Source organism: Carcharhinus amblyrhynchos, chromosome 15 (genome assembly GCF_965287045.1).
Source record: "Carcharhinus amblyrhynchos chromosome 15, sCarAmb.v2.hapA, whole genome shotgun sequence".
In the NCBI taxonomy this organism is placed as follows: Eukaryota; Metazoa; Chordata; class Chondrichthyes; order Carcharhiniformes; family Carcharhinidae; genus Carcharhinus; species Carcharhinus amblyrhynchos.
In genome coordinates, this window is record NC_137338.1 from 74884550 (window position 1) to 74899792 (window position 15243).

Genomic DNA, 15243 nt, shown 5'->3' on the forward strand with positions numbered 1-15243 from the left:
TTTTATTGTTAAGGATCCCATATCAGTATTCAGTATCTTGAAAGGAATTCCTTCCTGCCAACACTTGCCCTTCAGTTGACATTACTGATAACATTGCTGGCTGTTTTAACTAATTTCTGCTTCTGGGAGCATGTGTACAATTTGGCATATAATACTGTTAAGGACAGGGCAGGGAAGCAATATTAAACTTTTTTTTGCATCTGTCTCTAAGCATATATGTTTTTCTTTCCTGAAATAGGCTGTGACTTGTTTCCCCAAACCCTCTATTTGAGAGGTCAATTTTTAGTAACTCACAAGAAACTCTCTTTTGGGTTAGATCAGAAGTAAAGTTTATTCACACATTCAGCATAAAGCAGCAGAGTTTGGAGGGAGGGAAAACCCATGAAGTAGCAGGGGTTTGGAGTGAGCCCATAATGCAGTACAGGCATAACGCCTGTAAAGCAGAAGGTGAGAGGGAGCCAGTAAAGCAGTGGTTCAGGGAGAGAGCATTGGTTCAGAGAAAGAGAGCTCATAAAGCAGCAAAAGAGCTGCAGGGCATATTTTTGGGGGAGTGTGAACAGTTAGATAGAGGTCATGGTCCACGTTGGGTCAAGTGACATTGCTCAGGAAAGGAGGTCCTGAAAGCAGATTTAGGAAGGGAATTAAAAAACAGCAATCTTAGGATTGTTCCCAGTGCCACATGATAGTGAACCTAAGAATAGGAAAATTTAGTAGTTCAACATGTGGCTGGAGAAATTAAGAGGTGGGAGGGCTTTAGATTTCTGAGGCATTGGGAGCAGTTCTGGGGTGGGTGGGTGATGCAAGGAGATAGGTTACACAACAGAGTAATTACCTCGTGGGGAGGTTTACTAGTGCTGTTGGATTCACTTGTACTAGATTGGCAGGACAATGGAAACCTGAGGGGAAATTCAGAGTGGACAAAGAAAAACTGGCTATGGGAAGTTAAAAAAATGTTAACTGATGAGGATACATCAGAGAGTAGTATCAAGGTAAATAGAATACTTAGACAGTTTGATTAACTTAGAATAGGCAATAGTAAGCCATTAGTTGGGGTCAGAGTAGGGTGAAAAGTAAAACAGCCCAAATCGGGGTTAATGTACATGTATCAGAATGTACAGATATGCTTAATACAGCTGGTGAACTACAGGCACAGATTAACAAATGGAATGATGATATTGGTATAGCAGAGACCAATATCAGGCTGAACTTAGGACTGAACAAGGTTTTAAATATTCCTTGATACAGGGTGTTAGGAGAGTCAGGGAAGAAAGAATAGCAGAATTGATTAAAGATTGCAACACAGTACTGGAGAGAGAGAGAGAGAAGATATTCCAGAGGAGTCAAGAATGGAATCTCTCTGACTAAAGGGAAGGAAAAAAGAAGGTGCAATAGCATTGATTGGTGTAATATATAAACGACCAACTAGTGGAAGGGATGTAGGAAAACAAATTTGCAAAGTAAATAGAGTAGAATTATATTGGGGTCTTTCACAAGGAGACAGGAGAAATAGTGGAGGTATTAAACAAATACTTTGCATCTGTCTGTGCAAAGGAAGGGGATGCTACCCTGGCTGAAGTGAAAGAGGAGATGACTGGGACATTAGAATTTAGACTTGAGAGGGAGGTAGTGTTAGCAAGGCTATCTTCACTCAAAATAGATAAAGTACCAGGGCCAGATGAGAGTACTGAGCGAAGTATGAGTGGGAATTGCAGAAGCACTAGTGATAATCTTCCAATCTTCCTTGGAGATAAACAAGGTGCAAGAGGACTGGAGAATTGTTAATATTGCAGCCTTCTTCAGAAAGGGGTGCAGGTATAATGCCGGCAATGATAGAGCAGTCAATTTGACTTCAGTGGTAGGAAATCTCTGGAAACTATAGTTTGGGACAAAATCAATAATCACTTAGAGAAGTATGGGATAATTAAGGAAAGCCAGCCTGGATTCATCAAGGGAAAATCATATTTAACTAACATGCTGGAGTTTTTTGAAAAAGCAGTTGATGTGGTATATCTGGATTTTCAGAAGGCATTGGACACTGCTACACACCAGACTTAGGATCAGAGTTCGAGTTCTAGCTCATGGAATAAGAGAGGAAGTAGGCACTTGGGGAAAAAAATGGCCGAATGACAGGAAACAGGGTGATGATAAATGGTTGCTTTTCAGATTGGAGGTGGGTTTGTAGTGGAGTTCCCCGGGGCAGTATCTCTTATTCTGAGATGCACATCTCAACTGGACCTTCACCATATTAGCGTGAACTGGACTTTTGGGGTGTTGTGAGGACTATAAAAGGAAGAACTTGTGTTTGTATAGTCACATTGTCCCAAAAAGCTTTCCAGCTAACGATAACTGATGGAAAATATATATAGGGCAATATTGAAATGCAGTCATTGTTATGATGTAGGAAACAAGGCAGCTAATTTGCCTATAGCAAGGTTCCACAAATAGCAAACTTATATTGATTGAGAGACAAATATTCACCAGAACACCCAGAGAGAACTTGCCTGTTATTCAGAATAATGTCACGTCCATTTGAAAGACCAGGAGAGGGCTGGATGAACATCACATCCAAAAGGCGACATCTCTGGCATTGCAGGACATCCTCAGTTCTGCTTTTGAGTGTCAAGCTGGGTATGTGCTGAAGTGAGATTTGAACCCACAGCCTTCTGATTCAGGGGAAAAAGTGCTACAATTGAGTCCCAGCTAACAGTTCCACATCTATATTATTCACATGATAAAACTCAGATACATAATCATACTTTGATCCTGTAAGGAATATTGTTAATGAAATGACAAGTTGCTGTATCTGTAGTCATTCTTTCACAATGGAACGGGTTGATTCCTGGCTCAGTTTCAGCTAATGTTATAAGTTAGCTGAATTTGAATTTCTAATTTTGGCCATCAGCTGCTTCATCTGTCCATGGTCTATACTTCTTCCTGCTTCCCCACGTGTGATTTTATTTCCCACCAGTTACCATATAGAACAGTGGTCAAAATGTCTTTGCCTTTGTGAAACTTCAAACCTTAAAAAGACAGCAATCCTGATGTAGCAGTGTGGTTGTGTGACAGGAAGATCTTATCTCAGACCTAAAAAGTAGTGTGGGCTAGACTGCTAATTCCAAACGACTTCAGGGGCTTTGCTTTGTGGTGGTATCTTTTATTCAGCAACTAAAAGCACAACACATGATTGCATCATTCAGATATATATTGTAAGAGATGACGTTAACAAAACATTGCTCAAAATACTGCATTTGTTTAAAATTAGTGTTTATTTAATATTTGTGCCATTCTTGGAAACCACAAGTGATGTAAAACCAACTCAACTGTAAAAGGATAAACTAACTTCCTACAGGAAAACACTGAGGTCATGGTTACTACTGTTTCTAATATGTTCACGCTGTGTTTGATATGTTTATTTTGTACCTATTCAAATTCATAACCTTAGATAAGCACTTCCCTGTGCTGCATAAAAAACAACTTGCTGTAATTTTCTTTTAGTCCTGTACAACGTTAATAACCAGTGAGCTGTGAATTTGTATATATGCAGTTTGTTTAAAGATACCATGCACCTTTGTACTTTTGCCATGCAATTTTTTGATTCACAAAGTTAAATACTTTTTGACATGTACAAATATTTTTCAAAGGAACACTTAATATATTTTTGAAGTTTGAGTCATGATACACACAGCTTGCGAATAATGGACTTGTAGACTGAAACTTCTGTCCATAATGTTCCAAGCTTTTATATCCCAATTTAAGTTATCGCAGGTACCGAGAGGCGAGAACAATATGAGGCACCACTAAAGCCGGTTTTAATCATCGTGACTGGATATAAAGTAGATTGGCAGAGTCATCAACCAATTGTTAAAAATGAGGTATAGCATGGGCAGTGCAAGCATATGGTTTAAACAAAATAACTGTGCTAGGATGTGTGGTTGATTGTGATCAGTAACTGACATTACATTGCTCAGAAAGTCAATTAATAACTAAGCCCCAAACAAAAGATAATCAGACAATCTTATTTGGTTTGAAGTGTTGTGAATGATTGTCTTTCAAGGCATAAGGAAGAGATATTGGAGACTTTCAAGTTGTAAGTATCATGTTGTTCTGCATCTGTGAACAGGCCATTACTAGTTTGATTTAGTTTTTAATTTATGAATGCTACATGGGTAGCACTTATTGCCATCTCTTGACAAGGTTAGCAGAAGTCTTGAATCATTATACGCTCTGATTTAGGTTCTGCCACAGTACTGTTAGGAAGAATTTTCCAGGATTTTGACCCAGTGATAAGAATGAATGGCAATGTATTTCAAAGTCAGAATGCTGTGTAACTTGGCTGAAAACTTAAGAATCACAGAATCGTAGAACCCTACGGTGCAGAAAGAGGCCCATTGAATCTGCACCAACCACAAACCCACCCAGGTCTTACACCCTTGCTGCATGCAGACATGAGTTGCCTCATCTGTTTCATTATTTGGAGAATCATGAATGGAACTGAAGTCAATGCAATCACCAGTGAACATCTCCATTTCGAACCTTATGGGAGAGAGTAGGTCATTGTTGAAGTGGCAGATGATGCTAGGGCTATGGCCATTATCTTTGGGATGTTTGCAGCAATGTCCTGGGGTTGAGATGTTTGACTTCCATCTTTCTTTCTTCCTACAAATGACTTAAACTAGTGGAGATTTCTCTCACTCTTCGTCATCGTTTCCCTCCCCAACCCTGGTGTGGATTGGATTTATTCTGCTCTATGTGGGCAGGACCTATCTAGGCCATTTTCTATTTTATTGGGTAGGTGCTAGATTGTCGTTGTACTGGACCAATGTGGCTGGAGAAATAGCTAGTTGTGGACAGAACTTCACAGCCAGATGTTGTCAGGGTCCATAGTCTTTGAGTTGTTCAGCAATTTCTTCAAATCACTTGAAGTAAATTGAAATAGCTGAAGATTTGCATCAGTGATAGTGGAGACCTCAGAATAAGGCCAAGATGGACTACCACTTGGCACCTCTGTCTCAATATTCTTGAGGTATGATTGTCAGGCTGCTATGAAATTGGTCTCCCAATTTTAGCAGAAGTCCCCAGAAGTTAATAAAGATGATTTTTCCAGGTTGACTGGGCTGTGTCTGGTGCCTAGGTCAATCCATCCAGTTTTATTATTGTCTTTTTGTAGCAGTTTGATATGACTGAATAACTTGGTAGTTTGTTAAATTCACTAATGTTATTGTAGATCTGAAAATGCAGATCTCTTTGCTTAACAGGCAACTAGGAATGGGCAATAAATGCAGGCCTAGACAGTGACACCCATATCCCATAAATGGGGAAAACAAATAGTGGACTTTTTCACCAATTCAGTAGTTTCATCACTATTTTTGATATTGGCTTTTCATTCCAAGTTTATTTAATGAACTAAATTGAAAAGAATTAATGTCTGTTTTGCATCATTAGTCCAGGCCTCTGGATGATGAATCCAGTAACATGATGATAGGAAAATTCCCGAAATATCAGAAAGCTTCAGCTTTTCTGCATATAGAATTGCACAGAAACAGCCCATTTAGCCCTACTATTCAATGTCAATCTTTATCCCGCTGCCCCCCCCCCCCCCCCCCCCGGCCCCACTGCCAAAACCAACGTGGGTGGCATGGTAGCACAGTGGTTAGCACTGCTGCTTCGCAGCTCCAGGGACCTGGATTTGGTTCCCAGCTTGGGTCACTGTCTGTGTGGAGTTTGCACATTCTCCTCATGTCTGCATGGGTTTCCTCCAGGTGTTCTGGTTTCTTCCCGCAGTCCAGAGATGTGCAGGTTAAGTTGATTGGCCATGCTAAAATTGCCCCTTAGTGTCCTGAGGTGTGTAGGTTAGAGGGATTAGCAGGTAAATATGTAGAGATATGGGGTAGGGCCTGGGTGGCATTGCGGTCGATGCAGACTCAATGGGCCCAATGGCCTCTTTCTGCACTGTAGGGTTTCTATGATTCTATAACCAACGTTACTCTTAATCCTGCATGCCCAGCCTGTTCACACACCTTTTATTCACTTTCTCTTCAAACACCTATCTGACCCATTCTTAAATGTTAACAAAATCTCTGCCTCAATCACCAATTCCAATATTGCATCCACAACCCTCTTTTGCACTTAATCTTTTCTCTGTGCATCCCTCATTCAGATTCCACTGAAAGCAATTTGTTTCTATTTCCCCAAACCTTCCATTCATAATTTCAACCTCCTCTGTCAAATTATTCTCTGCTTTTCTAATTAAATTAGCCTCATGATTTGGATTCTTCATATTACCTTTCTAAAATCATTGCAAAATAATGTAATACTCAAGTACTACAGACTTGGTCCTCTATAAATATTTGCATTCTGAGAAACTAGGTTTATACAATAGTATGTTTTACAAACAGTAACTCCAGAGAGAAGAATATTAATATAATTTGCTACTGCTTGGATTGTAATTTTGGAAGTCAGATAATTAATTTATTTTTATGTAAAGTGTAGCTAGCATTAAATATTCCAGTGATTCATTGTATAAGAGCATAAGAGCATAAGAAATAGGAGCAGGAGTAGGCCATCTAGCCCTTCGAGCCTGCCCTGCCATTCAATAAGATCATGGCTGATCTGTCGTGGCTCAGTTCCACATTCCCTCCCTCTCCCCATAACCTTTAATCCCCTCTCTTATCAAAAACCCATCAACCCGCATCTTAAAAATATTTAGCGAGGCAGCCTCCACCACTTCAACGGGCAGAGAATTCCAGAGATTCACCACCCTTTGAGTGAAGAAGTTCCTCCTCAACTCCGTTCTAAACCGCGCCCCCCTTTATCTTGAGGCTGTGCCCCCTAGTCCTACTGTCCTTTCTGAGCGGGAAGAGTCTCTCCACCTCTATCCTATCCATCCCATTCATCATCATATATGTCTCCATGAGATCTCCCCTCATTCTTCTAAACTCTAACGAGTACAAGCCTAGTTTATTCAGCCTCTCCTCATAGCTCAACCCCCTCAACTCTGGTATCAGGCTAGTAAACCTCCTCTGCGCTCCCTCCAAGGCCAACACATCCTTGCGTAAGTGCGGCGACCAAAACTGCACACAGTACTCCAGCTGCGGCCTCACCAGTGCCCTATACAGCTGCAGCAAGACCTCCCTACTTTTATATTCAATCCCCCTCGCTATGAAGGCCAGCATCCCATTAGCCTTCCTGACCACCTGCTGCACCTGCAAGCTGGGTTTTTGCGACTCATGCACAAGGACCCCGAGGTCCCTCTGCACCGTCGCCTGCTGCAGTTTTTCGCCACGTAAGTAACAGTCCTTCCTACCATTATTCCTACCAAAGTGGACCACCTCGCACTTGCCAACATTAAATTCCATTTGCCAGTTCCTGGCCCATTCGCCCAGCCTATCTAGATCCTTCTGCAGGCTCTCTACACCCTCCGCGCAATTTGCCGTTCCACCAATCTTGGTGTCGTCAGCAAATTTCGACACCATACACTCGGTTCCCTCCTCCAGATCATCTATATAAATGGTAAATAGCTGAGGCCCCAGCACCGACCCCTGAGGCACTCCACTAGTCACCAACCGCCAATCCAAATAGCACCCATTAGCCCCACTCTCTGCCTCCTATTTGACAACCAATCCTCTATCCACGCTAACACCCTACCCCCAACTCCATGCCCCCTTACCTTCTGCAATAACCTCTTGTGAGGTACCTTGTCAAACGCCTTCTGAAAATCAAGAAACACCACATCCACCGGCTCTCCTCTATCCACCGCCCTAGACACATCCTCATAGAACTCCAATAAATTTGTCAGACACGACTTCCCCTTAACGAAACCGTGCTGCGTCTGGACAGCCATTTCCTTTATTAGTTAATGGTACACAGCAAAAACATTTACAGTAGGTATTTATGTATTCACCGTTAGGTGATTCATAGATACATAGTCAGTCGCTGATAATTCCCTCCCAACTTAATTTAATATACAAAATCTTATCTTGCAACAAATTTAAAATTAATTGCTGTCAAATATTTCATTGAAAAATACCATTTATAATCTACATCAATGATTTAGGTTTAACAATTTAATATAAACTGGTCAGATTGTGTCAGGTGGAAGGTTATTACAGAACACTGCGAACATTTTCACAGAATTGCTGTCAAGCAAATCCATAACATAGATGGCAGGAATCCTGCCTCCCAGTTTCATGGCTCTAAGTTTGAATCCCAGATCATCCTGTCACCCTGGATTGTGTGGCAACAAATATGACTTCTAACAATTCTCAGGCCTGTGTGCAGCACCTTATGATGAATTGACATTCCAACTTTGTGCGACAGAACAGTGACATGGCTGACCAGAATGGACAAATAGAGTTCTATGAGGATGTGTCTAGGGCGGTGGATAGAGGAGAGCCGGTGGATGTGGTCTTTCTAGATTTTCAGAAGGCGTTTGACAAAGTACCTCACAAGAGGTTATTGCAGAAGGTCGAGGGACATGGAGTTGGGGGTAGGGTGTTAGCGTGGATAGAGGATTGGTTGTCAAATAGGAGGCAGAGAGTGGGGGTCAACGGGTGCTATTCGGATTGGCGGATGGTGACTAGTGGAGTGCCCCAGGGGTCGGTGCTGGGGCCTCAGCTTTTTACCATTTATATAGATGATCTGGAGGAGGGAACCGAGTGTAGGGTGTCAAAATTTGCTGATGACACCAAGATTGGGGGAACGGCAAATTGTGCGGAGGGTGTGGAGAGTCTGCAGAAGGATCTAGATAGGCTGGGCGAATGGGCCAGGAAATGGCAAATGGAATTTAATGTTGGCAAGTGTGAGGTGGTCCACTTTGGTAGGAAGAATGGTAGGAAGGACTATTACTTACGGGGCGAAAAACTGCAGCAGGCGACGGTGCAGAGGGACCTCGGGGTCCTTGTGCATGAGTCGCAAAAACCCAACTTGCAGGTGCAGCAGGTGGTCAGGAAGGCGAATGGGATGCTGGCCTTCATAGCGAGGGGGATTGAATATAGAAGTAGGGAGGTCTTGCTGCAGCTGTATAGGGCATTGGTGAGGCCGCAGCTGGAGTACTGTGTGCAGTTTTGGTCGCCGCACCTGCGCAAAGATATTTTGGCCTTGGAGGGAGTGCAGAGGAGGTTTACTAGGCTGATACCAGAGTTGAGGGGGTTGAGCTATGAAGAGAGGCTGAATAAACTGGGCTTGTACTCGTTAGAGTTTAGAAGAATGAGGGGAGATCTCATTGAGACGTAAAAGATGATGAATGGGATGGACAGGATAGAGGTGGAGAGACTCTTCCCGCTCAAAAAAGACAGTAGGACTAGGGGGCACAGCCTCAAGATAAAAGGGGGGCGATTTAGAACGGAGTTGAGGAGGAACTTCTTCACTCAAAGGGTGGTGAATCTCTGGAATTCTCTGCCCGTTGAAGTGGTGTAGGCTGCCTCGCTAAATATTTTTAAGACGCGGGTTGATGGGTTTTTGATAAGAGAGGGGATTAAGGGTTATGGGGAGAAAGCGGGAAAGTGGAACTGAGCAGTGACAGATCAGCCATGATCTTATTGAATGGCGGGGCAGGCTCGAAGGGCTAGATGGCCTACTCCTGCTCCTATTTCTTATGTTCTTATGTTCAAATCATTCCATTTATACAGATAACCAAAGATCCTGCCTGTTTCCTGTTGTTGAGTAAAGGAAAGCTACATGGAGAAAACAGTCTCTCCCAGCTCAGAGTTGATTTGGGAGTGTATAATCTCATGGCAATGTAATTAAGTGCAAAAGATCTGTGGGTCTTTTCTGTTCTGCTGGTTTCATGTGTATGTTTTGAAGTTCCTTAATTCTATTGATAAGGCAGTAATAGTTTGATCATTTTACTTAGGTGGATGTGTTTATTTTTTCAGATTTATAAAGGTCCAGAAACAACATTCCAAGTTTCAAACCTCCAGTTAAACTGTGAATATCGATTTCGAGTGTGTGCCATTCGTCAGTGCCAAGGCACTCAAGGGTTTCACGATCTGATGGGCCCTTATAGTGCTACTGTAATATTGTACTCTCAGAGGAATGAAACACCAGCCAGCAACAGCAAAAACACTACAGAAGTCACAAAGACCGCACAGACATTAAGTGATGAGCAGTGTGCTGCACTCATCCTTGCATTGTTTGCTATAGTCTCCATTTTGATTGCTTTCATTGTTCAATACTTTGTCATCAAGTAAGAAAAGTTTAGTATTTCAATGTCTCTCTGCCATGTATTACTTGTGTTGTAATATCAAATTATTGTGGTTAATTATGCTTTTAAACTGATGGTGATATCCAATTGTGCATAGAGGCTCTTTGCCAACATCTCAGCTACTGTTGCTTCCCATAATTCATGCTTGTTGCTGAAAGGCTGACTGTGTAAAGAAAGCATTCCATCAGAGCTGTGTTGATGTACCAACAGTCATACCAGAAGTGACTACTGGTTAAGTCCAGCGGCACTTTACAAAAGACCCCTTTAAGCAGCTTTCTTGAGTGTTGACATGGCATGTGTAAAGTTAAAGCATTGTACCAGAGCTTTGTTTTTTTTTAAAAAAAATAAGCTTTACAATGGTGGATCATGGAAGGAAGAGAAAATGGGTGCACTTTAGTGCAGTTTATTAAATATACTGCAATAATAGAAATTGGGGGTATTAAATTCTGTGTAGCAAGTCAGGTAAAATGCGTAACAGTTGAAAGTAGTGAACCCAAACTGTGAAACTTTGAATCTTTAGTAGTTGTGCAATTCCTACCTCTTCTAAAAATGTAGCCTAAAAATTGAAGAGGGCCACTTTGTACTAAATTGCCAGTAAGCATGACAGAATATGATTGTGTGGATAAAAATGTGAGAGTTGAATATTCCAGTGCCAGGGTCTTTGCAGCACTGAAACAAACTAAAATTATCACATTTTTCAATAATGAATGCAATGCTGTCCTACACACAAGTTGTTATGGATCTCTTTATTCACTGCTTCACAGATTATATCTCAGGCACTTTAATTTTAGCAGCTTTTTATAAGCAAAGAACTGCTTCACATTTGAAAATCACTATTAAGAATTCAGCTTAAAGGCATGTCAAATTTAACAATTACTTCACAGACCTACATGAGGTAAAACCTAATCCATAAATGTGCAACACTGATGCATTTAAAAAGGAACACTTAATAGCACCGCATAATCTCAAGAACAGCAAAGTGTTTTGCAAGTGTCCCCAGAAAGTAGTGGCTGTGCTGCATTGTTGATTTATGTTTTAAATAATTCCATCTCAACAGTGCTTTGTAGTTGTTGTGAACCACAGTTGTCATCTGGAGCAGTGCACCATTGGATGGGGGCTTGTTGTCGATCTTACAGTTATGTTTGTTAGAACTTTATAAACTTTCTCCTTAATTGCACATAATAGATTTTGTTGAAGAAAACCTGGATATGTTAGAATATCATTTGTCCATCAATTATTGTTTTATTCATTCACTTAGTGCTGTTCATTCCACTTTATTTTGTTGAAGTTGGTCTCCTATTTATTACAATTATAGTCATAAAATGCTAGTTTACTAACACTTTTCAAGGTTTAAGTTGTCAATTACATTGGGCTGCAAATCACTTTGAGTTTTTTTTAAGTGCCACTTTATTTGAAGGAAGGAATGGGGAATGTGAAAGTTTGATAATAACATACAAACCCTGTTCAATTTGCATTGTAAAGTATGTTTACATTTCCGTTATGATTTTTAATTTAAGCAATGTGTTGCACTTCAATGTTGGCGAATATCACCCAAAGAAAGTGTACTGTGCATCCTAGTTTGGATGATTGCAAACACTGAGTATTTTCTGACTGATTCTTACCCCCTGGCCCCCACCTGCTGAAATATGTATCGATTTTGTTCTTTTTTAAATCAGATCTGTTGGTAACTAGAGAAAATCTTCAGCAAATTGGGAGAGGTACCATTTGTCTTTCTAAGCTTCTCTAGGCTGTATTTTAGTCAGAAATCAAATGTCCTTAACATATAATCCCCTTAAAGCTACAGCCTTAATTACATATATGTACTTTGCTGAAATTATTTGCTTCAGTGGGATGTATTTTCCATAGACCCACACACAGGTGATTTCTATCATACGCTATCGTTTTTTAAATATGTGAAGCATATTGGTCAGCTGGATTCTGTAAGAGGATGTATAAATTTTTGATTTTTGATGGCTGTATTTCATTGCCAGTGTGGGCCCCTGAATTTGTTGTTTTTGAAAAGCTGGAAGAATTTATTTTGACAGTCAAAATTCAAATCCATTCCTATTTTTGATAGTTGCATATGATCAGTCATTTATAAACATAATTGTATTTTCCATAATCTCTCATTGCAGTTTTTTGTATTGAGGGTCAATGGTTTTTAAATGTAACTAAGCTTCACGGTTACCTCATTGATTGTACATTCCAAAAACTATTGAAACTTTTGGAACCATTCCAAATATACAACATATCACTTGTATTATGTCAGACTGAGTACTGAAAGTTGACATGACGTTTCAACTCTTAAATATGTATCAAATCCAAACTTTAACTCAATAGGTAAAACATAAAGCAAATTCCATGCACAATAAACAATGTATGATTCTTTGCACTGTCTACTGTTTCCTTAATAACCTGACCATTGACCTAGGAATTAAAGGCTTCAGCTTGATTTCATTAAAATGCTTTTGCTTAATTTTATGCTGTTCATTTGCAGGAATTAAACTGGATGTTCACCATTTGTCATGCCTCCCTAGCTCACCCTGAAGAAGGGGTTAGGCTTTCAAAATAATTTTTTTAGCAATAGTTGCAAGAATAATCAAAAGTGTAAAAATGTGAGGACAGTTTCAGTTTTCTAGATGATACTAAGGCCTTTCAGATCAAGCTAATCGCATTATTTGATCCAAAAATTTAATGAACCAAAGTATGAATCGGCAATTACAAGGTTAGTCGATTTTTCCTTAACAAGGGTCAGAAGAAGGAAATAGCCAGGAAAAAAATATGCACTGCTGCCCCATCCACTACTTCTAATATGAGCAATCAGAAAACTAATCCTGAAGCTGCAGAAGTATTGATTAAAGTGCGAGAAAAGTTTTGGTCTAAAACAAATCTGCCCATGTTCCTGTGTTCAAATACACAATTCTATTTTTACATTCAATACTTGTTTACCTTCATTTTAAAGGGAATATCTCCATACAAAAAGTGGATCTTTTCCTGATCAATTGGAAAGTTCTAACGTGAATGCATTTTCAGATTAGATACCTTATTGGGTTGATAAACTAAAGAACGGATTGCTTTGGATAAAATGATGAAAGGATTTCATTCCATTTATTTTGTGCTCCGTAAATGAATGAGATAATTCAACTTCACCCTGGATTTAACAAATTGAACAAGCTTGTTGTGAAAGGGCAAGTTCAAGATGCCAACACTTCCAGATGCTAACACTTGCGGATGCCAACAACCACAGATGTCTTGAATTTGTCTGTTAACAGAACCTGAAAAGTACTTAAGGTTCAGGTTCAAACAAGACTTGCAATCAAAATTTTCTTCTCTTAAACTCTCATGGTGTTTGTCACGTGTTTAATTGCATGTATTATATGGCTGTGAAGTATTTTGCGATTGTAAAGTTTCTGGGTCACAAGTCTTGTTCGTTAGTGCATCCCTCTACAGTCTTGACAAATCCTGGTCTCTGTTGAGAAATTTAGGATTCTGGTATATTTGATCTAATCAAACTTTACAATATCAATCCAAGATTGATGTGGATTTCTCCCACTGCATAACTTGGGGCCATTCATACTGAGTCTTAATTTCAAATAAAGGCTACAATTTATTTTCATTCACAGAATATATTACTTGCGATTCCTCAGATACTAATGCAGTTCATGTCCAAATGCAGCAAAACCTGGTCAATATTCAGTTTTGGATTGATAAGTGCAAAGTAACTTTTGCACCATGTGCCAGGCAATGACATTTCTAACATTAGAAATTTGGAACTATACCGCCATTCCTTCACTTTCGCTGGGTCAGAGTTCTGGAATTCCCTACACTATAGGTGTATCTACACCCATAGATATCCACTGCATCGGTTCAAGAACAGTAAGAAATCTCGCACCACCAGGTTAAAGTCCAACAGATTTATTTGGCAGCACAAGCTTTCAGAATCTCGCTTCATCAGGTGAGTGAGGATTTGTTTTCACAAACAGGGCATATACAGACACAAACTCAATTTACAAGATAATGGTTGGAATGTGAATCTTTACAGATAATTAAGTCTTAAAGGTACAGACAATGTCAGTGGAGAGAGAGCCAAGAAGGCGGCTCACTGCCACCACCTTGCAGAGGACAGTTAGGGGTGGGCAAATAATGCTTAAGGTTCAAGTTCAAACAATAGAGTTGCAATCAAAATTTTCTTAAGCTCACAGAGTGATTGACCTCCAACAATCACAATCATCTTTCTTTATGCTGGATATGACTCCAACCAATGGAATGTTTTTCCCCTGATTCCCATTTGTTAGGAAAACAAAGGTCATTTTAAGGGATTTATATTTGTATTACTAATCTTTAGAAATAGGGTATAGTTTTTAAAGTGGTTTTAATTTAATGTTTCTGTGGAAAGAAGGATAATAGATTCATGCTGGACAAAGGTGTTTATATGTGTGGGAATTGGTTTCAATTCCAACTGTGGTCTAGAAAGGTTAGACACTTTGACTATATCAAACTCTTACAAGATGAACAAAAGGACAAGTCTTGATTCATGGTTCAACCCAATTTTACGAACAAGTTCAATAAATATTAACACAGTTACTTTTTCCAAATTATCTTAAATCTATTTCCCTAAGATTCTAATTCTACCCATGTCAATGAACTTGACTGAGCTGGGGTCCAATTCTCTGAGCCTCTGACATCACAGGCTTCTCATCTGTGAAGGTGATTCTCGTATGCCCTCTTCCGTTTGTCACTGGGTTGCCCCTGAGTCTTGTGTGTAATCTTCTTCGCTGTGGGTCAGGCCAAGTCTTTGCTGGGGATGCACTCCAGATGTCTCTTATCCCCCCTCTACACGCCATTCCAGAAGGTTCTCTGACTTCCAGCCATTGAGGTTACCAGGAAAAGGTTACAGCACCCAATGAGGTTGCAAATTCCTTATTTGAAGGATGCTAGATGAACCCTAGGAGTCCATCACCAGGTACACATATTCCATGTAAGGTTGTTGCGGGATCTCCAGGCATCAGAGTCCAGCTGAAAGCAGGGTGGCATGGTAGCAC

At 40.2% G+C, this 15243-nt stretch overlaps 1 protein-coding gene across 4 annotated transcripts in view; it reads left to right on the top strand.

Moving 5' to 3' along the window:
* Nucleotides 1–12589, top strand: part of fndc3a (fibronectin type III domain containing 3A) — a 207668-nt gene extending 195079 nt beyond the window's left edge. For all 4 annotated transcript variants that reach the window (XM_080204233.1, XM_080204234.1, XM_080204236.1 and 1 more), the window contains one exon: nt 9873–12589. In XM_080204233.1, coding sequence (XP_080060359.1) covers nt 9873–10187 — 315 coding nt within the window. In that variant the 3' untranslated portion in view covers nt 10188–12589. The remainder of the gene's footprint in view (nt 1–9872) is intronic.
* Nucleotides 12590–15243: the final 2654 nt, after the last annotated feature.